The 25,847-nt window shown below is 41.2% G+C and overlaps 1 protein-coding gene across 2 annotated transcripts in view; it reads right to left on the bottom strand.

Moving 5' to 3' along the window:
• Positions 1–25,847, bottom strand: part of ACSM3 (acyl-CoA synthetase medium chain family member 3) — a 50,391-nt gene that overhangs the window by 1,733 nt on the left and 22,811 nt on the right. For both annotated transcript variants that reach the window (XM_056535742.1, XM_056535741.1), the window contains exons 5-13: positions 23,962–24,166; positions 23,730–23,873; positions 18,763–18,919; positions 16,888–16,967; positions 14,328–14,451; positions 13,910–13,990; positions 13,616–13,717; positions 11,624–11,751; positions 10,090–10,189 (exon numbers count right to left, since the gene is read on the bottom strand). In XM_056535742.1, the coding sequence (XP_056391717.1) occupies positions 10,090–10,189; positions 11,624–11,751; positions 13,616–13,717; positions 13,910–13,990; positions 14,328–14,451; positions 16,888–16,967; positions 18,763–18,919; positions 23,730–23,873; positions 23,962–24,166 (1,121 nt within the window). The remainder of the gene's footprint in view (positions 1–10,089; positions 10,190–11,623; positions 11,752–13,615; positions 13,718–13,909; positions 13,991–14,327; positions 14,452–16,887; positions 16,968–18,762; positions 18,920–23,729; positions 23,874–23,961; positions 24,167–25,847) is intronic.

Raw genomic sequence — 25,847 nt, 5'->3', positions numbered from 1 at the left:
CTTATTTTTCTTTAATGCTCACTTTTTCCTATTTTTGGATGACATTTTGGTGCCTTTAGAACCAATTACCAGGTTTCCATAGAGTTCTGGTCTCAACATACAATGGTTTCAACATACAATGGTCGTCCTGGAACCAATTAATATTGTAAGTTGAGGGAGCACTGTACATTTCTAATAAGAATAACAGAAGAATGGCACAAGAGAGTTATAAGAGAAGATTTTACAAAATGATTGTTTCATGAAAATACAGGTACTTAGGAGAGGACACAGGCACACTTAAATAAAATGCAGTGAAAAGAAAAATAATAAAAACTTATCTGTGAACCTTTTGTCTAATAAATTCAGCTGTTTCCCATCCTTTATCCGAAAACTAACATAGTAACGTAGTTCATGAGGTTGAAAAAAGACCAGAGTCCATCAAGTTCAGCCTATAACCCTACTGAGTCCCTACTGAGTTGATCCAGAGGAAGGCAAAAAACCCTCATATTAGAGGTAAAAATTCCTTCCCGACTCCAAATATGGCATCAGAATAAAACCCTGGATCAATGTTCTGTCTCTATAAATCTAGTATACATAACCGGTGATGTTATTATTCTCCAAAAATGCATCCAGAACAGTTTTGAACTCTTTTACAGAGTTCACCATGATCACCTCCTCCGGGAGAGAATTCCACAGTCTCACTGCTCTTACAGTAAAGAACCCCCGTCTGTGCTGGTGTAGAAACCTTCTTTCCTCAAGACGTAGAGGATGCCCCCTTGTTATGGATACAGTCCTGGGTATAAATAGATCATGGGAGAGATCTCTGTACTGCCCCCTGATATATTTATACATAGTTATTAGGTCACCCCAAGCCTTCTTTTTTCTAAACTAAATAACCCTAATTCTGATAATCTTTCTGTGTACTGTAGTCCTCCCATTCCCCGTATTACCCTGGTTGCCTGTCTTTGAACCCTCTCCAGCTCCACTATATCTTTCTTGTACACTGGTGCCCAGTACTGTACACAGTATTCCATGTGTTGTCTGACTAGTGATTTGTACAGCGGTAGAATTATTTCCTTGTCGTGTGCATCAATGCCCCTATTGATGCACCCCATGATTTTATTATCCTTGGCAGCAGCTGCCCGACACTGGTCACTACAGCTAAATTTACTGTTAACTAAGACTCCTAAGTCCTTTTCTATGTCAGTCGTCCCAAGTGTTCTCCCATTTAATACATAATCCCAGCCCGGATTTTTCCTCCCCATGTGCATTACCTTACATTTATCAGTGTTGAACCTCATTTGCCACTTCCCAGCCCAAACCTCTAACCTATCCAGATCCAGTTGTAACAGTGCACTGCCCTCTATTGTGTTTACCGCTTTACAGAGTTTAGTATCATCTGCAAAGATTGTTACTTTAATATTCAACCCCTCTACAAGGTCATTAATAAATATATTAAACAGAACAGGACCCAAGACGGACCCCTGTGGTACCCCACTAGTAACAGTCACCCAATCAGAATAAGTACCATTAAGAACCCCCCTCTGTTTCCTATCACTGAGCCAGTTACTTACCCACTTACACACATTGTCCCCCAGCCCGATCCTTCTCATTTTATGCACCAATCTTTTATGTGGCACCGTATCAAATGCTTTGGAAAAATCCAGATATATGACATCCAGCGATTGCCCCTGGTCCAGTCTGGAGCTCACCACCTCATAAAAGCTGATCAGGTTAGTTTGACAGGACCGATCCCTCATAAAGCCATGCTAATATGGAGTCATACATTTATTTTTATCAATATACTCCAAAATAGCATCCCTTAGAAAACCCTCAAACAATTTACATACAACAGAGGTTAAACTAACAGGTCTATAATTCCCGGGGTCAACTTTTGTTCCCTTTTTAAATATTGGTACCACATTTGCTATGCGCCAGTCCAGGGGAACAGTTCCTGTCACTATAGAGTCCCGGAATATTAAAAATAGGGGTCTGTCTATTACATTACTTAATTCCTTTAGAACATGGGGGTGTATGCCATCTGGACCTGGTGATTTGTCTATTTTGATTTTTAATAGGCGGCATTGTACTTCTTCCTGGGTTAGACAGGTGACCTGTTCTGGGGAGTTTACCTTATCACACTGTATTTCATCTGGCATTTCATTTTCCTCAGTGAATACAGTGGAGAAGAATTTGTTTAATATATTTGCTTTTTCCTGATCCCCGTTTATAATTTCTTCCTCATCATTTTTTAAGGGGCCCACACTTTCATTTTTGACCTTTTTGCTATTTATATAGTTAAAGAACATTTTGGGGTTAGTTTTACTCTATTTGGCAATGAGTCTTTCTGTATTTATTTTTGCGGCTTTTATTTTGTTTTTTTACATATTTTACATTTTTCTCCATAGCTTTTTAATGCTTCTTCACTGCTGTCCTGTTTTAGTATTTTAAATGCTTTCTTTTTTGTCATTTATTGCCCCTTTAATGTTTTTATTCATCCATATTGGTTTTCTTTTATTTCTGACCCTTTTATTCCCATAAGGTATATATTTATTACAGTGATAATTTAAGATCTCTTTAAAAGTCTTCCATTTAGTGTCAGAATTCCTGTTTTTGAGGACAATATCCCATTTTATATTGTTAAGGGCTTCTCTGAGCTGATCAAACTTTGCCTTCCTAAAGTTCATTGTTTTTGTTGCCCCCTCAAAAGAGATTCCCTTATTGAAGAACAAGTAATAATGTATTATATTATGATCACTATTTTCTAGGTGTCCTTTTACCTGCACATTAGTTACTCTGTCTGATCTGTTGGTTAATATTAAGTCTAGTAGGTCGCCCCCTCTGGTCAGGCTCTGCACCATTTGGGACAGATAATTGTCTTTAGTTATAGTCAGAAATCTGTGTCCTCCCAATTTATATCAGGATAGTTAAAGTCCCCCATTATTATCACATCATTTTGATTTGCTGCTTTGTTTATTTGCCTCAGTAATTGATCTTCTGCCTCTTCCATTATGGTTGGTGGCTTATAACAAACCCCTATCAGATTTTTTTATCTCCATATATTTCTACCCATAATGCCTCCACATTATTGTCCCCCTCCCATATATCCTCCCGCAGTGCGACCTTCAGACTTGATTTCACATACAGACAAACTCCTCCCCCTTTCCATTTTGTCCGATCCTTCCTGAATAGACTATAACCCTGTATGTTGACCGCCCAGTCACAGCTATCGTCCAACCAAGCGTCTGTTATACCCGCTATGTCATAATCCTCCTCAGACATCAACCACTCCAGTTCCTCTGTTTTATTGGACAGACTTCTGGCATTAGTTATCATGCAATTCAATGGTGTATGTTTTTTCTTCCTATGAAGCCTATCTCCGTTAACTATTCTAACCTCTCCCTCCGCTCCACCCCCAGGTGCATTAATAAGTCCCCCCTCTCTATCTACACTGTCTTCCCCCTCTATGTTATAGGTTCCCTCCCCCCCCCCCCCCAGTCCCTAGTTTAAACACTCCTCCACCCTTCTAGCCATCTTCTCCCCGAGCACAGCTGCACCCTCCCCATTGAGGTGCAGCCCGTCCCTACGGTAGAGCCGGTAACTGACAGTGAAGTCAGCCCAGTTCTCCATGAACCCAAACCCCTCCTTCCTATACCAGCTTCTGAGCCACTTGTTTACCTCCCTGATATCCCGCTGCCTCTCTGGTGTGGCTCGTGTTACAGGTATTATTTCGGAAAATACTACCTTGGAGGTCCTTGCCTTAAGCTTGCGGCCTAAGTCCCTGAAATCATTTTTAAGGACACTCCACCTACCTCTTACTTTGTCATTGGTGCCTATATGTACCATGACTGCTGGGTCCTCTCCAGCCCCACCCAGCAACCTGTCAACCCGATCCGCGATGTGCCGAACTCGAGCACCAGGAACAACACACTGTTCAGCGATCCAGGTCTTTGTGACAGATCGCCCTGTCTGTCCCCCTAATAATTGAGTCCCCCACTACCAGTACCTGTGTAGCCTGCCCTGCACTCCTCCTTCCCTCCTTACTGGAGCAGACACTCCCCTGGCGGTCAGAGGCAGAGTCTTGCTGCAGTACTGCTAGCTCTGAAATGGCATCCCCCTCATCTGCCAACAGGGCAAACTTGTTGGGGTATGTCAGTTCAGGACTAGCCTCCCTGACACTTTTCCCTCTACCCCGTTTTCTAACTGTAACCCAGCTAACTGCCTGACTGTCCTGAACCTCTGACCCACTATCCTCCCCCACCTCTGACCCACTATCCTCCCCCACCTCTACCCCAGAGAGTACTTGCTCAGTGAGCAGGTGACTCCTCTCCATGTTGTTAATGCTTCTCAATGTTGCCAGTCACTCCTCTAGATCCAGGATCTGGGCTTCCAGACGAACAACTAGCACACATCTCGCACAACAATATGCACCCTCAAACTGCTGTTCAAGGATTGCATACATTGAACAGGATGTACACCGGACAACATTTTCCAACATGGAGGCCATACTAGTTATGGGGATTTAGTAGACCTTTTCGAGTTGAAGACTCTACAGTGTAAGCAAAGTAACACAGCGATCTCAAACTCCTGCTTTCTAACTCTTTCAGTTTCACTCTTACAGAGCCCACTCAAAACAGAGCACGCTCAGAAATTGAGTCCCAACCTAAAATGTATACACCTGTGTCCACTCTACCCCTCCCCCTACAGGCAGAGTGAAGAGAGAGAGAAAAAAAAAGGTTAAAGTCTGTTTAAACTAGTAGCAGTGAACCCTCTATGTGCAAGTTGAACTACTTCCTATCTGCCATATTTTATCTCATAGAGCCAATTTCTGCATTCTCTAATCAAAAAGGACATTGCCCCTGTTAAACTATCACTGACAATATATCACACTTACTGACGTCCCTCTTTGTATAGGGATAAGTTTTATTGACCATATGCCTGTAGAGTGTGAAACATGATCTGTCTGTGTATTAGATAAACCAGAGAATTCACTCCACTGTAATGCCTATAAATTATTTTAAAAAAATGTTACATTTTTGTAGGTACAATGATAACTGAGCGTGTAACTAGTTACTACTCCGATCTCGGTTACATTATAACTCTGTTCATGGACTTTGAAATGGCTTCATGCTAAGAAAGTAAAGATGTGGGAGTTTTAATAACCAACTGTAGCAGTGTTATTGTACACATCTGCATAACCTGGACAGTTTTAACTCAGATATTTAGAAATAAGGGTCACAACGTATGGGGTGCTCTCCCGATGGTGGGAGAAAACTGGTTGCTCCCAATCCAACACTGCCGCTGCTCCAGAGATCCTGGCAGACGTGTACGGTGCACAGTGTATGGGGATGTCACTACCATCTCTTGACCCTTGCCAAATTTTTCCTGAAGCTGAAAACCCCATTTCGGGTCTGTTCACACGTATGTATGCGCATATTTAATGTGCAAGATTTGAGGCTGTTTTCAGTCCTTAAATTTACATTAAAATCGGCAGCTTCTAATCCTCTGCATCAAATATGCACAGAATGATTCCCGACTGCCTCTTTTACCTTGTCTCTCCTGTGCCACATGAGGAAATACATGCGCTTGAATAATAGATCACTTATCACATGACCCTACGTTTCATATCTTAGATTACCATAGAACCTTATGGAAATCTGTCTCCAATCTAATTGGGCGAGGGGCAGGTTTGCAGCTGTAATACACATGCAGAAATAAGGATGTATTATAACCATATGAATGCTGTTTAGTAAGATTTCATGAACCAATGAATGGCTAGCATATCCATTACAAGAATAACTTATTTACATGGTCACCTCATAGTCTGTTCAACATTGAAACCTTCTTCCAATTCCTGATTAACCCCTTAAGGACTTAGCCCTTTTTAACTCGGCCATTTTTTGCAATTCTGACCACTGTCACTTTAAACATGAATAACTCTGGAATGCTTTTAGTTATCATTCTGATTCCGAGATTGTTTTTTCGTGACATATTCTAACATAGTGGTAAATTTTTGTGGTAACTTGCATCCTTTCTTGGTGAAAAATCCCCAAATTTGATGAAAAATTAGAAAATTTTGCATTTTTCTAACTTTGAAGCTCTCTGCTTGTAAGGAAAATGGATATTCAAAATAAATTTTACTTTTGGAAGACACCAGAGGGCTTCAAAGTTCAGCAGCAATTTTCTAATTTTTCACAAAATTTTCAAACTCACTATTTTCTGTGACCAGTTCAGTTTTGAAGTGGATTTGAAGGGTCTTCATATTAGAAATACCCCATAAATGACCCCATTATAAAAACTGCACCCCCCAAAGTATTCAAAATGACATTCAGTAAGTGTTTTAACCCTTTAGGTGTTTCACAGGAAAAGCAGCAAAGTGAAGGAGAAAATTCAAAATCTTCATTTTTTACACTCGCATGTTCTTGTAGACCCAATTTTTGAATTTTTGCAAGGGGTAAAAAGGAGAAAATTTTTACTTGTAAGGACATACCTCATATGTCCATGTAAAGTGTTCGGCGGGCACAGTAGAGGGCTCAGAAGGGAAGGAGCAACAAATGTTTTTTGGGGGGGCATGTCCCCTTTTAGGAAGCCCCTATGGTGCCAGAACAGCAAAAAAAAAAATAAAACACATGGCATACCATTTTGGAAACTAGACCCCTCGGGGAACATAACAAGGGGTTAAGTAAACCTTAATACTTCACAGGTGATTCACGACTTTTGCATATGTAAAAAAAATAAATAAATAAAAAAAAACATTTCCCTAAAATGCTTGGTTTCCCAAAAGTTTTACATTTTTAAAAAGGGTAATAGCAGAAAATACCCCCCAAAATTTGAAGCCCAATCTCTCCTGATTCAGAAAACACCCCATATGTGGGTGAAAAGTGCTCTGCTGGCGCACTACAGGTCTCAGAAGAGGAGGAGACACATTTTTCTTTTTTAAAGCAAATTTTGCTCTGGGGGCATGCCGCATTTAGGAAGCCCCTATGGTGCCAGGACAGCAAAAAAAAAACACATGGCATACCATTTTGGAAACTAGACCCCTCGGGGAACGTAACAAGGGGTAAAGGGGTAAAGTGAACCTTAATACACAGGTGTTTCGCGACTTTTGCATAAAAGTCCTAAATGCCTATAATGCCTATAATGACCTAAAATGCTTGTTTTCCAAACATTTTTACATTTTAAAAAAGGGTAAAAGCAAAAAATACCCCCCAAAACTTGTAACACAATTTCTCCCAAGTACGGCGATACCCCATATGTGACCCTAAACTGTTGCCTTGAAATACGACAGGGCTCCAAAGTGAGAGCGCCATGCGCATTTGAGGCCTAAATTAGGGACTTGCATAGTGGTGGACATAGGGGTATTCTACGCCAGTGATTCCCAAACAGGGTGCCTCCAGCTGTTGTAAAACTCCCAGCATGCCTGGACAGTCAGTGGCTGTCTGGTAATACTGGGAGTAGTTGTTTTGCAACAGCTGGAGGCTCCGTTTTGGAAACAGTGGCATCCAGACGTTTTTCATTTTTATTGAGGAGGGGGGCTGTGTAGGGGTATGTGTATATGTAGTGTTTTTTACTTTTTATTTTATTTTGTGTTAGTGTAGTGTAGTGTTTTTAGGGTACAGTCGCATGGGCGGGGGTTCACAGTAGTTTCTCGCTGGCAGTTTGAGCTGCGGCAGAAAATTTGCCGCTGCTCAAACTTGCAGCCTGATACTTACTTGCAGCCTGAACCTCCGCCCATGTGAGTGTACCCTGTACGTTCACATTGTAGGGGGGGGGGGGGGGACATCCAGCTGTTGCAAAATTACAACTCCCAGTATGCGCTGACAGACTGTACATGCTGAGAGTTTTAGTTTTGCAACAGCTGTAGGCACACTGGTTATGTATCACTGAGTTTGTGACCTAACTCAGTGTTTCACAACCAGTGTGCCTCCAGCTGTTGCAAAATTACAGCTCCAAGCATGTACGGTCTATCAGTGCATGATGGGAGTTGTAGTTTTGCAACAGCTGGAGGCACACTGGTTATGTATCACTGAGTTTGTGACCTAACTCAGTGTTTCACAACCGGTGTGCCTCCAGCTGTTGCAAAACTACAGCTCCAAGCATGTACGGTCTATCAGTGCATGCTGGGAGTTGTAGTTTTGCAACAGCTGGAGGCACACTGGTTGTGAAACACTGAGTTTGGTAACAAACTCAGTGTTTTGCAACTAGTGTGCCTTCAGCTGTTGCAAAAGCTACAACCCCCAGCATGTACGGACAGCGGATGGGCATGCTGGGACTTGTAGTTATGCAACAGCTGGAGGCATACTACTTTGGCTGGGGATGCTGGGGATTGTAGTTATGCAACAGCTGGAGACACACTGGTTTGCTACTTAACTCAGTGTTTCACAACCAGTGTGCCTTCAGCTGTTGCAAAACTACAACTCTCAGCAGTCACCGACAGCCAACGGGCATGCTGGGAGTTGTAGTTATGCAACCAGCAGATGCACCACTACAACTCCCAGCATGCACTTTGGCTGTTTGTGCAAGCTGGGAGTTGTAGTTATACAACAGCTGAAGGTACACTTTTCCATAGGAAAAATGTGCCTCCAGCTGTTGCAAAACTATAAGTCCCAGCATGCCTATAAGGGAATGCTGGGAGTTGTGGTGGTCTGCCTCCTGCTGTTGCATAACTACAGCTCCCAGCATGCCCTTTTTGCATGCTGGGAGCTGTTGCTAAGCAGCAACAGCAGGAGGCTCTCACTCACCTCCTACTGCTGCAAGCCGCCGCTTCAGGTCAGTCACTCGCCGCTGCTCCTGGGGCCCCGATCCCAACAGGGACACAGGGGATCGGGGTCCTCAGCTGCCGGGGTCCACTTCCCGCACCCACTCACGTCCTCCGGAAGAGGGGCGGAGCGGGTTGCGGGAGTGACATCCGCAGCAGGTGCCCTGATTGTTCGGCCGGTAAACCGGCCGACAAATCAGGACGATTGTGAGGTGGCACCAGTGCCACCTCACCCCTGCTGGCTATGGCTGTTCGGGGCCGTCAGAGACGGCCCCGAACAGCCTGTAATTCCGGGTCACTGGAGACCCGATTGACCCGGAATCCGCGGCAGATCGCTGGGCTGAATTGTCCAACGATCTGCGGCCATCGCCAACATGGGGGGTCATCATGACCTCCCTGGGCGATATGCCGCGATGCCTGCTGAACGATTTCAGCAGGCATTAGGCTCCGGTCCCCAACCGGCTAGCGGTGGGGACTGGATTTCCCACGGGTGTATGGATACGCCCTGCATCCTTAAGGACTCAGGATGCAGGGCGTATCCATACGCCCTGCGTCCTGAAGAGGTTAATCTCTGTTTCTGCCTTGTCTAACCTTCAGGTTCCAACTCCTAAATACATTTTCGTATACACAGGTGGCGAGGCTTATGGTATAGCCAATGTATTGATTTCACTCTAAAATATTAATCGGTTCCAGGACGACCATTGTATGTTGAAACCATTGTATGTTGAGACCACAACTCTATGGAAACCTGGTAATTGGTTCTGAAGCCCAAAAGGTCATCCCAAAATAGGGAAAAAGTGATGATTCTACAAAAATAAGTAGATAACTAATATAGATAAAGCAAATCCTTACATATAAAAGTAAGAAAGATCTGCCGGGAGCTGTAATCACTGTCTATGTAGAGGACAGGAGCTTCTTCAGGGTCCTGTACAGTACACAGTGTCCTAAAAAGGTAACATGGGGCTGCCCTCACCTGGTGTCCACAGGAGCAGCTAACCCTGGCACAGGTAAAGAGTACAGAACATGTAATACCTCCCCTGTACTGTAGGGGGTGCTACGAGACAGGAATTCAGTGCATACGCTTCAGTAATACAGGGGTTTTACCAGTAAAATATCCATTCTGATTGATCGGTGCTTCCAGTCATTGACACGTTTTGCAGATCTGGACTGCCCGTAGCATTGTATGTTGAGTCTGGTTTTAAGTTACAATGGTCCAGAAAAGACCATTGTATGTTGAAACTATTGTATGTTGAGGCCATTGTAAGCTGAGGGATCACTGTATAACTTTTAATGTTTGTGGCCTATAGTTTCAGGAACCAAAATAATATAGACAAGTGTTAACTAAAGGTTACCTCTCCTCTAATGGGATCAGGGCTGCTGACCACTGCAGATTCTGCTACAGCCGGGTGCTCTATCAAGGCGCTCTCTATTTCAAATGGCCCAATACGATATCTAGATAGATAAGGGAAAATAATTCATCCTGCGGGCTGCCTTATGTACATCACTGTATTATGTATCTCTATGACGCCTATAGAGTAATAAGAACCTAAACTGTACCTATATGTGCTAAAAGATTTAATATCCATACTGTATGTTACCAAGGTATTTAGCAATGCCCGGGTCCCCATGGTTCCGAAAGAAAAAATGTAATCTAAGGCTGCATGCACACTGTGTTGCCATATAACTGACCAGTTACAATCTCCACCAGCATAGTAGACAACTACAACTTATCTACAACTATGTATTTTTAAGCTTAATTTCTAGTGACAATGGCATAATCTAAAGAACAGGTCCTGTCATATGCAGGTAGGAAGTAAAGCAGCACCCACTGGGTCCGTAGCAAAATATTAATTCCTTTAGTGCAGTGTCACATAAAACAGGAGGACAACAACGCTGGCACTACCAGCGTTGTCGTCCCTCTGTTTTTATGTGACACTGCACTAAGGAATTAAAGTTTTGCTATGGACCTGGTGAGTGCCGCTTTACTTCCTACCTGCTTTATTGTTCTACTGTATACAAATCTTGCTCTCGGAGCTGAGAACCACAAGAGGGCTTTGCCTAATGCAGGCTGTGAAAACCTGAAATTGTATACCCGAAGGGGCAGCATAATAGTGAATGCATTGTCTATCCCTGCTGTGCCAAGCGCTGTTTCTCCGTTATTGTACTGACGGAGATGGAAGGGCCTATACATTGTGACAATACATATCTAACTCCCTTAGATACAGTGCAGATGTTTTAAACTCTGCCAAAGAAACTCGACAATATCTGAGCAAAATGTGACTGCATCCTAATGCTTATATTCCAAAGCTTGTGCATATTTTGGCCTGTGATGTGGTGAGGAACATGGACCCTTAGGCTATGTTCACAGGAAGGAAGTTCCGTGAAGAATTCCATACAGACATTCTGCAGCAGCAGAGTCCCGTTGATTTCAATGGGATTCTGCTGCACTGTTCACATGGCAGAATTTCTGCGCCTTCAGATTTTTCGGCATCCGCAGAAGGAATAGTCATGTCTATTCTTTCTGCGGAGTCCACATGGAAATGCATTGCCATCTATCAGACGGAGCATTTCCGAGCGGTCCTAGCGCCGGCATGTTCTGCTCGCATTCTGTGGAATGTCAACACAGAAAATTTCCGTGTGGACATTCCAGCATGTGAATAAAGCCTTAGGATGAATTTACATGTGGACATGATTTTTCTGCCACAAATCTGCTGTGTGTGCACTGAATACATGGCATGCGTAGTTCTGAGTAGGTTCTGCTTAACAAATTTTATTTTTTTTTCTCTAGAAACCTGCAAAACTCTAGTACATTTTTAGAAATGAATTATCAAGGAGAATTTATCTGTGACATGTTGATAAAAATAGTTTGAAAAATATTAAACTTACCCAGAAGATAAAATAACATCATCCGATCGTCCAACAAACCAGAAATAGCCATCTTTATCTTTTATGCCTCTGTCACCAGTAAGGTAAAAGTCTCCTTTTTGAGTTGAGGCGGTTTTTTCTGGGTCACCCTATTGGCAATAGATATTATACAGTAGATGAGTTTTTTTTCTTACAAAATGTGCTAATCATCTGTAAAAGCTGAATCCTTACACTATATACAGTGATCCCTCAACTTACAATGGCCTCAACATACAATAGTTTCAACATACAATTGTCTTTTCTTTACCATCGTAAGTTGAAACCAGACTCAACATACAATGTACAGACAGTCCAGATCTGTGAAACGTGTCAATGGCTGGAAGAACCGACCAATCAAAATGGGCAGTCACTGATAAAACCCCTGTATTACTGAAGCGTATGCACTGACTGGTGTCTGGTAGTGCCCCCTACAGTACAGGGAGGTATTACATGTTCTGTACTACTCTTTACCTGTACCAGGATTAGCTGCTCCTTTGGACACCAGGTGAGGGCGACTCCATTACTTTTTTAGGACATTGTGTGTACTGTACAGGACTCTGAAGAAACTCCTGTCCTCTACATAGACCAGTGTTTCCCAAGCAGGGTGCCCCCAGCTGTTGCAAAACTACAACTCCCAAAGGCTGTCCGGGCATGCTGGGAGTTGTAGTTTTGCAACAGCTGGGGGCTCCATGCTTGGGAAAGACTGACATAGACAGTGATTTACATCTCCCAGCAGATCTTTTATATGTTAGGATTTGCTTTATCTGTATTAGTTATCTACTTATTTCTTCAATCCTCACTTTTTCTATTTTTGGATGACATTTTGGTACCTTTAGAACCAATTACCAGGTTTCCATAGAGTTCTGGTCTCAACATACAATGGTTTCAACATACAATGGTCATCCCAGAACCAATTAATATTGTAACTTGAGGGACCACTGTATTGGAGTCACTATGAGCTATAAATTGAAAGCTGATGGGTATGAGCCCCAGCAGATAGACCCCAAATTAAAGAGGACCTGTGACCTCTTCAAAAGACACCCCCTTAACTTGATTTGCACCTTTACAGTCATTTGGTTTTTATAGCACCAATGAAATGAAACATTTAAGCAATTTTTGCAAATAGTCTTAACTGCCTTATAGTAGACCTTGTGAGTCTACAGATCCTATTCAAACCCATGTGTTGTCATAGGAACAGACTACAAATATAGAATGCGTAGTCTGATCCTGCCGCCTTACTCCCTTTCATCTGTCCATTACTTTCTATTAACCTACCAAATGTACATTAGTAAAAGTAGGGAACAAATGAAAGGAAGCACAACTGCCACGTCAGCCCACAGTCTTTGTTTTTGTCTTACCATGGAGATACATAGATCTGCATAGGAGCTGTAGACATTAATGGGTACCTTTCATCAAAAAAACTTTTGATATATTATAGATTAATGTATGCAGAATAACTTTCCAATAGCATGTTATTAAAAAATATGCTTCTTTCTATTTAATTTTCCACTTTGAAAAAATGACCACTAGAGGTTTCCCTACCAGTCCTTTTTTTTATAGATTTCAGACTCATGCAGGAGACCTAAATCTCAGACAGCAGCCGGAACACAGACAAACTCACCACTGCTCACTGCCAGGGAGTTTATCTGTGTCCCGGCTGAAGTCTGAGATTTAGGACTCCAGCATGAGTCTGAAATCTATAAAAAAAAGGACTGGTAGGGAGACCCCTAGTGGACATTTTTTCAAAGTGGAAAATTAAATAGAAAGAAGCATATTTTTTAATAACATGCTATGTGAAAGTTATTCTGCATACATTAATCTATAATATATCAAACGTTTTTTTGATGAAAGGTACCCTTTAAAGCAAGACTGTTTTCAAAGTTTATTCCATTTTCATTTTAGATTCATTGGGGCAGAAAAAAAAACAGGTTACAAATGTAAAAAGAGACAGAGTCTGTTCATAAATAAGCTTACCGTGTATTGAGAAAAAAGATAAAAAGGTTTTTGAGGTGCTATACGGATTCCAATATCACCTTCCTGCTCTGGCGGTAATACATTGCCATCAGTATCCACTATCTAGAATGATAAAATACATATATTGAAGACATATAATAAACAGATTTCACCTACAGGACCACCCAAAAATACACCAGAATACACACCCGAGGGCTAAGATGAAGCAGCTGTGGCTAATTTCTGCTTCTGTGACCAGATAACATAATCATATCCCTAAAAGAGTGTGCATACTATTTGTAGAGCTCTAAGTACCTGGACATCGTAGGCTGGAGAAGGTTTACCCATGGAGCCGGGTTTTATTTTCATTCCTTTAAACGTTCCACATATTATGACCTAAATAATAATGCATGTAGTTAATTGTGTGCATATGCTTTGTTGTTTTATATCAAAAGTCCTCATTCACACTAATATGTTGGCTCTATACTGTCCCTATAAAGTTGGTGCAAAATATGTCACCAATATTCTGCTTGGCCACTCTCTGCAGGCCCAAACCAATCCCCCTCCCCTTGATTCTGCGATCAGTAACTTATCCCCTATCGTGTGGATAGGGGATCATTTTTAGTAGCTTGTAACCCCTTACCCATTTTATCCAGAATACTTGCAATGTCGAAAATGGCCAAATGCCTGATATGCTGGATACAATTAATAGTTTTAAACTTTTACAACTTACAGTCTCTGTTTGCCCATAGCCTTCATAGATGTCAAGCCCCGTGTTCGCTTTCCATTGCTCCATCACTTGAGGGTTCATGGGTTCTCCAGCGCTTAGACAATGCTTTAGATTATTGAATTTGTAGCTTTATAAATAGATAATAAATAATTCCATTAATGTGTCAAACCTTAAAATACAGCCATAGATGTATTTAATGATGGGAATTTATTACTAAAGGATACCTCTCATCAAAAAAACTTTTGATATATTATAGATTAATGTATGCAGAATAACTTTACAATTGCATGTTATTAAAAAAAATATGCTTCTTTCAATTTAATTTTCCACTTTGAAGAAATGACCACTAGGGGTCTCCCTACCAGTCCTGGCAGCAAGCATTTCAGACTCATGCTGGAGTCCTAAACACTACGAGCTGCCAGTCTGCTTTGTTCACAAAGGAGAACACTCAGAGCTGCCAGCCTGCTTTGTTCACAGCCTGTTTGGCTGTGAACAAAGCAGGCTGGCAGCTCTGAGTGTTTAGGACTCCAGCATGAGTCAGAAATGCTTGCTGACAGGACTGATCGGGAAAAATACAATAGGAAGAAGCATATTTTTCATTAACATGCTATTGGAAAGTTATTCAACATTCATTAATCTAAAATATATCAAAAGTTTATTTGATGAGAGGTACCCTTTAATGTAGGTTTGGTTTTAGTTGTGTATTTGCAAACAGACAATGATTTTCTCTATGACTTTATCAAGCAAGCTATGCAGACATGTCAGATGTTTTAAAAGGCATGAAAGAATTTGGGGGCACACTGATACTCAACTTTGCAGAACACTAGTGCGCACTCTGCACGGTCATGATGGTGACCCTGCTAAATTATATCTATCTCCTGTCTTGCACTAATCTCCATGACCAGGGCAGAAAGAAGAAGCTGACCAGCCCATTGCATTCAGATTCCTTAAATAATTTTCTTATCAGGGGTATAACTAAAGGGGTTGCAAATTCACTTTGCCCTGGAGCTTTTGGGTCAAAAAAGTTTCTGCTATCCTATATAATTACAAATAGATAATATGGTTGAAAAAAGACACATATCTATCAAGTTTAACCAAGGAGGTGAAGGGAAGGGGGTATATAATAAAGCGATTATATAAAGGCTACAGGATAGTTGAAGGCCCTTTTGTTGATTTCGCATTGGAGCGCGGGTGCTTCAGGTCACCCCTATGATAATCATTAAAACTGGCCTACTTTACAATTCATTTGATTTCAATAATAATGTAGGGCAGATGGATAGTCACATACATAAATTTTTTTTTTCTGTACATTTTTACTGAAATTTTTGTCAAAACAATAGTAAGGACAACAATGCAAATAATAAGCAGGGCCCAAAGGGCCCAAGAAAATGATCAGGAAAACAATACAAAAACAGACCAACCAGCAACTCGCAAGCAAAATCAGGCAAATAGAGACACTAATCCAGAGACAGTGGGGGAGATTTATCAAAACCTGTGCAGAGGAAAAGTTTCCCAGTTGCCCATAGCAACCAATCAGATCGCTTCTTTGATTTTTAACCCGGCCTCTGAAAAATGTAAGAAGCGATCTGTTTGGTTGCTATGGGCAACTGGGAAACTTTTCCTCTGCACAGGTTTTGATAAATCTCCCCCAGTAAGCCCAACTGGGCCCCCATAAAACAGTCAGTCAAAATCACAAAAACAAACAAAGACACATAAAGATAAAACATAAAGCCACAAAGATAAAGGGAAGGGAGGGGAAAATAGAAGGAGAAGACAAGAAGAGTGAAAAGGAGGAGCGGTAAAGACAAGAAAGAGCTCAAGGAGGTTGTCTATCAGAGAAGCGATCCCAGGTATGGAGTTGTTTAAGGAGGTAGTAAGAGACTTGAGAGCGTATCTCACGAATGCGGGCCATAAGGGCAGCCTCTGAAGAAGGCGGGTGCTTTCACATACGGGATTTTACACATCATACAGGGATAAGGCCATGTGATGGCAATGCAACAGCTTGGTGACAGAACGTGATGGCACATACAAGGAGCCATATATCACAAGGTAGTCACTGCTAGCTTTTTAACTCTTTATTAAGGTGCTATTAGCTTATACAAAAGTTTTTCAGAGTGTAAGCAAAACTTAGAAATGTATTTTAAGTATACTTGTAGTTTACAGCAACACAATGCTACTATATAGTCCCAGCTTTCTAGTTCTTCATTGTCCATATTGCACACGGTTCACTAGCAGAGACACTGCTGAGGTAGTTGACATTTGGCCCCGTTGCAGCGTTTCGGGTCCTCCACTTTCTCAAGTATTGACTACCTTGTGTTAACTACATGGGTTTATGCTAGTGGTGAGGAAAGATGACAATCACAGTGACTGGCACACAGTTCGGAACACTGCTCTTTGAATGCTCTTGAAGCATACAGGAAAGCACCAGGATTTTACCACAGACCCGCTAACTTGCATTCATCATAATGCATTTATTAATATAATTGTTAATAAGGCTCTGAAGTTGAGTTTCAATTTAATTCTGGGTTTTCAGATTTCAATCAATAGAATAACTTCTAGTTACCTCGCAAGCTTGCACAACACTAGCATACGGTAAGCGGTTGGAGGTGAGCAAAATGTAGTGATGGGGTACTTGGTTAAGGTCTACATGAATAAAGAAAACATTGTATTAGTGCAATTTAGCTAATATACAATGTATTTTTTTTATACAGATGTTTTTGGAATCTTACACAAGGAATTTTATTTCTAAAAGGAACAGACCTGGGTAAAACTATAAAATAAGCATTCTATATCTCCCAGATCAGATCCTACACCTCTGCTATTCCAATGTCCTTTGGGTCCCCACTGATCTCTGCTTCCTAATCCCCTCTAAATACACAGAAAATGACCACTCGATCGGGTCATCTTTGAGAACAGTAATTTCCTGAGCGGGCATTACCATTAACTCCTATGTATTACAATGGGACCAGAAAGTGGATACCCGGTGAGCATTGGAACGGCAGTGATGAGGGATCAGGTAGGTGAGTAATGCCTACTTTATTTTCTTCGCCCAATAAAAGTACAGTTATCCCACTAGACATCCTCTTTAAGGTAAAGCTTACACAAATTTTTTTATTTACAAATAAAAGTTTAATAACTTTAGTAAACCCTTTCTTCACATCATTAAAGGGTACTCCGGTGAAAACCTTTTTTTCTTTTAAATCAACTGGTGGCAGAAAGTTAAACATATTTGTAAATTACTTCTATAAAAAAATCTTAATCATTCCTGTACTTATTAGCTGCTTAATACTACAGGGGAAATTCTTTTCTTTTTGGAATGCTCTCTGATGACATCACGAGCACAGTTCTCTCTGCTGACGTTATTATAATAATAATAATGCTTTATTTATTGTTGTCCTTAGTGGGATTTGAACCCATGTCCCCAGCACTGCAAGGCAGCAGTGCTAACCACTGAGCCACCATGCTGCCCTTAGCATACATCTGTTTTGCATGGTTGCTAAAATGGACAGTGATGTCAGCAGAGAGCACTGTGTTCGTGATGTCATCAGTGTTCCAAAAAGAAAGGAATTTCCTCTGTAGCATTCAGCAGCTAATAAGTACTGGAAGGATTAAGATTTTTGAATAGAAGCAATTTACAAATATGTTTAATTTTCTGCCACCAGTTGATTTACAAGAAAAAAGGTTTTCACCGGAGTACCCCTTTAAGGGCCCGTTCACACAGAGTAATTCAAGAGGAATTTACTCGAGTAATTCCTCTTGAATTCTCTGCTACAAATTAATGCACATCTCCTCTGCCCATTGACTTTAATGTTATTTCTGCTGTCCTGTTCACACTGCGGAAATTCTACTAGCAGAATTCCGATGCTGAATTCCATTCCACTTGAAGAAAGAACATGTTCATTTTTCAAGCGGAATCTGCTAGCAGAAATCAATTGTAGTCAATGGTAAAAAAAAATTCCGCCCGACATCGATTTTGCTCGCAATTCGCGGGCAATTTGTGCGGAAATGGCTGAAAAACCCTTGCACGCGAATTTCCCACAAATTTTGCGTGAAAATAAAACAAAAAAATTCCGCCCGTTAATTTTTGACGTGAATTACTCTTCATTTACTCCGTGTGAACGCACCCTAACAATCACATTTTTTAATGAAGTATATTAAGAAAATGCTTTGTTTTTAAGGAAGTATTAAATGGAAAAAATAAGTTTCTAATGACTTTAACGCTGTCCAGAGCTTCACAGGTTGCTACTGGAGTCCTCTTCCACTCCTCCATGAGGGCATCACAAAGCAGGTGGATGTTAGAGAACCTGCATTACCCCTCATTCCATTTGAGGATGTAAGACCTTACCTATTTCAAACAAATGAAACATCTTATAGATGTTTAAGTACTTTGGAATTTTTGACCTCCTTTATGTAATAGGGAATTGCAATTTTAACTTACTTCCAAGATTACAGTTGGGTCAAATCGAGGCATGTAGTGAGCAAATACACAGGAACCTTGAATCCAAGGAGAGAAAACACTGCTCCATGCAGACTTTGCCCAACCTGTGTCTGATGTATTCCAGAACACATCTGAAGGAGTTAAATCCAGCCAATACCTGTATGCATAAAAAGGCTACACAGTCATTTTGTTAAGTCCCTTTATATTTGCCTACTTTTCACTGAGGTACACCAAGGATGGTTAATTAGCACAACTGGCATTGAGCACCTATAAATCTTATACAGGAAGTGTGAATGGACAAGCAGGTTCTGTGCAGGCGCCTGGCTGGTCAATCACCCTGCCTGTGATCCAAAGGCATGTCACAGAGTCTAAGTCCACAGAGCCCTGCTTGTCCTCAGTATAGAGAGCCCTGATTGTCCTCAGTGCACAGAGCCCTGCTTGTCCTCAGTGCACAGAGCCCTGCTTGTCCTCAGTGCACAGAGCCCTGCTTGTCCTCAGCGCACAGAGCCCTGCTTGTCCTCAGCGCACAGAGCCCTGCTTGTCCTCAGCGCACAGAGCCCTACTTATCCTCAGTGTACGGAGCCCTGCTTGTCCTCAGTGTACGGAGCCCTGCTTGTCCTCAGTGTACGGAGCCCTACTTGTCCTCAGTGTACGGAGCCCTACTTGTCCTCAGTGTACGGAGCCCTGCTTGTCCTCAGTGTACAGAGCCCTACTTGTGCTCAGTGTACAGAGCCCTGCTTGTCCGCCCACACTTCCTGTATTTTGTCTCTACACAGAGACACACAGGCAATCAATAGCTGAAGACTTTTTCACCCAAAAAATATACACATTCTTTAACCAATGTACAGTATATTACAAATAAACATCTAATGTTATTATCTACATTATATAAAAAGTTTTCGCAAATGACAGGTACGCTTTTAATTGTAAGAGAAAACGAGATGATTCAGCACTTGGAAAACAGCTTGCTTTATTATTCAAATCCTCTTAAAATGGTGTGCGACTGTAACACTTCACATATTCTGAGTGATCTTGACGCGTTTCGAGAGCATGCGCTCTTTGTCAAAAGATACCTGCTCTACTTCCTGGGGCCAAGATAAAGGCAAACTCCAGGTGAGTTGAATCAATTAAAATAACAGGCTGCCAAAGAAAAAGCTAGCCTTGGACATGTTGTATAAAATTAAAGAGAGATATATAACCACATTCAACATGTATGATTCCATTCGAACATTGATGTAACAAAAGCGAAAAAAAAATTTTAGAAATACTGTGATGTGTTACTGAAATAGTATGCATTTGATGTGTGCAAAAATAAACGCACAATGAAAACGCATCATGTCAATTGTACTATATTTATGTATGATCGAATGGAAACAACAAAACAACCCTGGTTGTAACCTACATAGTAATCAGTTAAAAGATGGCATTTTGGAATACAAAGGGAAGGGAATGAATGGAATTAATAATGAACTAATAATTCTCTGCACAGATTTAAGCCATGCAGCATTCTGGAGTTCAATGTGAACTGCCAGAAGGCTTCCCTATCCATTAGTTTACGTTCAATGTCACCACCTCTGATATTCCTGTGAATTTTTTCTATGCCATATATTTGTATGGACTTTAGTTTCTCTGTTATGTTCTTGTATGAAAAGTAATGAAGCACTGGAACGGTTTCTCATGGATAAATTAGTAATGTAATTCATGTGTTCCAAGAAACGTGTTTTCAACTTACGTGTAGTGCAACCTACATATTTCAAACAACATGCTGTGCATTCTATGATGTAAATGCAATGAGTGGTGTTGCAATTGAGGTAGTTTTTGATTTCATAAGTTTTGGTGGTGTCCGCATTGGTAAACTTTTTGCACACTTTAATGTATTTACATGTGCAGCAAATATTTGAGCCACAATGATAAAAACCTGTGGTGCGTAGCCAAGTAGATGTGACATTCGAATCTGACAAGATGAGACTGGGGGACAATAGGGTGCCTAGTGTGGGTGCTCTTTTAGCTACCACACGGCAGCCTGTACTGAGAATTTCAGACACACAGGGGTCATCTTTTAGAAGGTATAAATTTTTTTGCACAATATTTTTGATTTGTTTTATGACAGAGTGTCTGGAGAAGTAGTGGACGGGGTCTATGTGTGCCCGAGGTTCCTCACTTATGTAATTTAAAGCAACCAGGGAAATGTTCAGCAGAGGTCTATGCAGAAGTCTCTGCAATTCGGGTTTGTATAAAACCTGTGTGTTTTTAAGGCCTGTGTGGCTGGAGTGGGGAGAGAAGGGTGGGCCCCCACTCCATCCGGACAGTCCGGGTTTTGGGCTGTCAGGTAATCACTCCTCAGGTGTGCTGGCCTGATATAAGGCTGAGAATGCAGACACATCTCTCTCTCTCAGCCTGGGAACAGGTTATCTGCATGGAGCCTGTGAGAGCACTACAAGTGGTATGGACTTTGCTATATTGTTTGGTGCCCGGTATTAGGCCGGCACTTGGTTAGTGAGGTTTCCTGTTGTTAGTTAGAGCCGGACAGGCTTAGGATTTTGTTTTTATATTTTATGTTCTGTACATCAACCTGACAATAAAACTGGCTGAAGTCAGTTAAACGAATTCCCTGCTGTTTGGACTGCAATTTCTACAGTGTTCCTGCAAAACTGTGCCTGTCTACCCAGGAGACGTCATCCCCGTTACCTAATCTCTTACAGTTTGAATTGAGGTGTATATGTGATGCACAAGACTGGAGCTATGATGGAATTATCAAGCGCATTTCGTGTATTGGTATCTTTTTTTGATAAGTAATTGATTTCTATCTTTTTTAAAAACTTTGTGAAATGCACTCTGTAGATGTTTTTGTTTGTAACCTCATGATCGTAGTCGATTGGTTAATTGTGTTGATTCATTTTTGAACTCTTGAGAATCAGAGCATTTGCGTCTGAGTCTGGTTAATTCTCCTACAGGTATTGCCTTTATGGTGTGATTTGGATGGTTTGAATCCGCTCTTAGAATGGTATTTCCTGAAAGGGGCTTGCGATAAGTGGAAGTGACAACGGGTTCGCCGGCAGACCCGCTCAAACGCAAATCCAAGAATGCCGCACTGTCAGAATGGAGCTCAGATGTGAACCTGAGGTTGAATGGATTGGAGTTGAGGTAGTCAACAAAAAGTGGCACGGGAGAGATATCCCCCCTCCAAATGAGGAGGAGGTCGTCTATGTACCTCCTGTACCACTTTATGTGACTAGAATACGGATTGGAAACCGCATAGATATACAACTCCTTCCAGTGCGACATTGTTAGATTCGCGAGAGAGGAGGAATGCCGGGCCCCCATTGAAACTCCACTGATCTGTAGAATTTTTTTTTGTCAAAGGTGAAAAAATCGTGGGTTATCAAAAACCATGTGACTTTCAAAATAAAATTAATCAAAATTTGATCATATTCACTATATTTGCATAAGTGAAATTTGAGAGCATCCATGGCAACTTGCCACAGAATGCTCATATACAACGAGGTGACATCACAAGTGAGCCAATGCCAATTGGGTTGCCATGTGAGATTTTAGATTGCCCAGGACATCTTTGGAATCCTGCAGGTAACCTGGTACCCGCTTGACTAATGGTTGAAGCAACTGATCCAACCATGAAGATAGTCTTTCAGATAAGGATCCTATGCTGGAGACAATAGGTCTCATACTCAAGGGATTTAACCCCTTGTGAGTCTTAGGGAGTGCATGCATAATGGGTGTTTTGGGATATAATGCATACTATTTCAGTAACTTACACACGCATCATAGTATTTCTAAATTTATATTTTCGCTTTTGTTACATCAATGTTCGAATGGAATCATACATGTTGAATGTGGTTATATATCTCTCTTTAATTTTATACAACATGTCCAAGGCTAGCTTTTTCTTTGGCAGCCTGTTATTTTAATTGATTCAACTCACCTGGAGTTTGCCTTTATCATGGCCCCAGGAAGTAGAGCAGGTATCTTTTGACAAAGAGCGCATGCGCTCGAAACGCGTCAAGATCACTCAGAATATGTGAACTGTTACAGTCGCACACCATTTTAAGAGGATTAGAATAATAAAGCAAGCTGTTTTCCAAGTGCTGGATCATCTCGTTTTCTCTTGCTACTGGACACATGGAGCCTGGGTGCTGACCTGTGCACGAGACCAAGTAGGTGAGCTGGATTTGCTTTATATCTTTACACGCTTTTAATTGTCCCTGTCACTTAGAAAACTTTTGAAATGTCACAGAAACATGTCAAAAGTTTTGATCTGTCGGGGGGTGGGGGTGGGGGAGGCTCAGTGCTAAGAACCCCACTGATCATTAGTACAAGCAGGGAGAGGTGCACAGATGACTTGTTGTGATCTCTGTCTAGCAGGAAAAAAGCTTATAAGTCTGGACCCTATTTAGTGCAACTGGATGGAGATCACAGCGAGTCAAGTAGTGAAGCTAATGATCACTGGGGGTCTCAGTACTGGGCTCCCAACGGATCAAAACTTTTGACATGTCTCACATGACATGTCAAAAGTTTTTTTTTAAACAATGGGAAACCCTTAAAGGAGATGTTTCATGCAAGATAACGTATTCCATATGCTAAGGATAGGGGATAAATGATTGTGGGGGGTTCCCACTGCGGGGACCCCTGCGATCTCCTGCACAGGGACCTAGCTCTCCTTGGGAGCGGAACTTCTCAACTCCAGCAGGATGCGGCAGCTGAAACATCCCCTCCAGGTATCTCAATGGGAGAGCCATAGAGATACATGGAGGGGGGAGTGTTGGCCACCGCTTTGTGCGTGGTGGACATGCCCCCTGCAGGAGATCGAGGGGGGACGTCCCAGTGGTTGGACACCCTGCAATCTAAAACTTATCCCCTAACCTTTGGATAGGGGATACATTTTCTTGCATGATATATTGCCTTTAATCATTAAATTTGCAGTTGAGGTACTTATACTTTATGGTACTTACTTTCCATTAACAGTCAGTCCTAGCCCAAGGCTGCAGTGATTGTGTTCTGTCATTTTTGGAGAACCTGTAGTTCCACTCGTAAAGTAAATGGTCATTGGATCTGTACTCCTTGTCTTAACGCATGCATGCTTGTCATTGGCTGTTCTTAAATAAATGTAAATATGTCTTAATTACAATTTATTACATGATCATCAATGACTGTATCAGTACATGGCAATATGATAGGAGATACCTATACAGATCTTCAAAATTAAGCCATCCTTTTCTCATTCCAGAGATAGCCATTTTGGTTTTCAGCAATGGAGCTTGGGCTGAGATAGTGTCTACAGCTGGTGCAAGTTCTTGGCTAGTGATAATGCATCTTGCACCTGATGTTTGGAGCCTGTGTAGAATATCCTTTGCTGTAAGTTGTGTTGTCCCCGGAATTAGAATTAAACCTGTGAAGTGAATATGGAAACTTTAGATGGTACAGAATGAGTACAGATTTATTACGGATTTTTAACGGTAATGTAAAAACCTGCAATAAGACTAGGTTTCTTGAGGCCTTTTTAGGTCATTTTTTTTTTTTTTTAACCAAAAACAATAGTGGAACCAACATAGAAAAAATCTATAAAGATTTAAAGGGGTTATCCAGTAAAAACATTTTTATATATATTATATATATATATATATATATATATATATATATATATATATATATATATATATATATATTGGCTCCAGAAAGTTAAACAGATTTGTAAATTACTTCTATTAAAAAATCTTAATCCTTGACTACTTGCTACACTACTTATTGTGGAACTTACTACTTGCTGTTCCTTTTTGATATATGACATGTCATATGTTTATGCATTGTTGAGCTGCTGTCCATTGGGCCCACCCTGGCCACCAGACTCCTTTCTCTTTTCCAAGTTTGTTTATTTTGTTGCTCACCTATTGCTTGTAATGCCTCTTTTACCACTTTCAATAAAACCTTTTTTGAATTTGAAAAAATATATATATATATTAATCCTTTCAGTACTTATGAGCTTCTGATGTTAAGGTTGTTCTTTTCTGTCTTAGTGCTCTCTGATGACACGTGTCTCGGGAACCACCCAGTTTTGAAGCAAATCCCCATAGCAAACCTCTTCTAAACTGGGTGGTTCCCGAGACACGTGTCATCAGAGAGCACTTCGACAGAAAAGAACAACCTTAACTTCAGAAGCTCATAAGTACTGAAAGGATTAAGATTTTTTGATAGAAGTAATTTACAAATCTGTTTAACTTTCTGGAGCCAGTTGATATATAAAAAAAAGTTTTTTCCTGGATAACCACTTTAAAGGAGTAGTCCTGCGTGCACTTTTTTCAATTTAATCCCGTCCGGGCCGCAAAATAAAAGAAAACAAACTTTCTCTTACCTGCCAACGAGCCCCCGGAGCTCCGGTACAGGTGTTCGGTCCCCGGGCTGTATTCTTCTTACTTCCTGTTAGCCCGGCACGTCACACGGAGCTTCAGCCTATCACCAGCCGAGGCGGGACATCTCTGTGGCCGGTGACAGGCTGAAGCTCCGTGTGACGTGCCGGGCTAACAGGAAGTAAGAAGAATTCAGCCCGGGGACCGAACACCTGTACCAGAGTGTACCGGAGCTCCGGGGGCTCGAGGGCAGGTAAGAGAAAGTTTGTTTTCTTTTATTTTGCAGCCCGGACGGGAGAAAAAGAAAAAAGTGCGCGCCGGACTACTCCTTTATACCTTTTTCTGTGTTTTGGACCCATTGCTGGTATTAAAGGGGTACTCCGGTGGGAAACTTTTTATTTTATTTTTTTTTAAATCAACTGGTGCCAGAAAGTTAAACAGATTTGTAAATTACTTCTATTAAAAAATCTTTACCCTTCCAGTACTTTTTAGCAGCTGTATGCTACAGAGGAAATTCTTTTGTGCTCTCTGCTGACACCTGCCTGTGGAAACTAATTTCCTCTGTAGCATACAGCTGCTAAAAAGTACTGGAAAGGTAAAGATTTTTTAATAGAAGTATTTTACAAATCTGTTTAACTTTCTGGCATCATTTCATAAAAAAAAAAAAAAAAAAAAAAATGGCCTAAATCTGAACTAAAATATATTTCTGCAGATTTTCCAAAAGTC

Source organism: Hyla sarda, chromosome 8 (assembly GCF_029499605.1).
Source record: "Hyla sarda isolate aHylSar1 chromosome 8, aHylSar1.hap1, whole genome shotgun sequence".
In the NCBI taxonomy this organism is placed as follows: domain Eukaryota; kingdom Metazoa; phylum Chordata; class Amphibia; order Anura; family Hylidae; genus Hyla; species Hyla sarda.
Note: the sequence above shows the minus strand (reverse complement) of the source record. Positions and strands in the feature narration are given on the sequence as shown.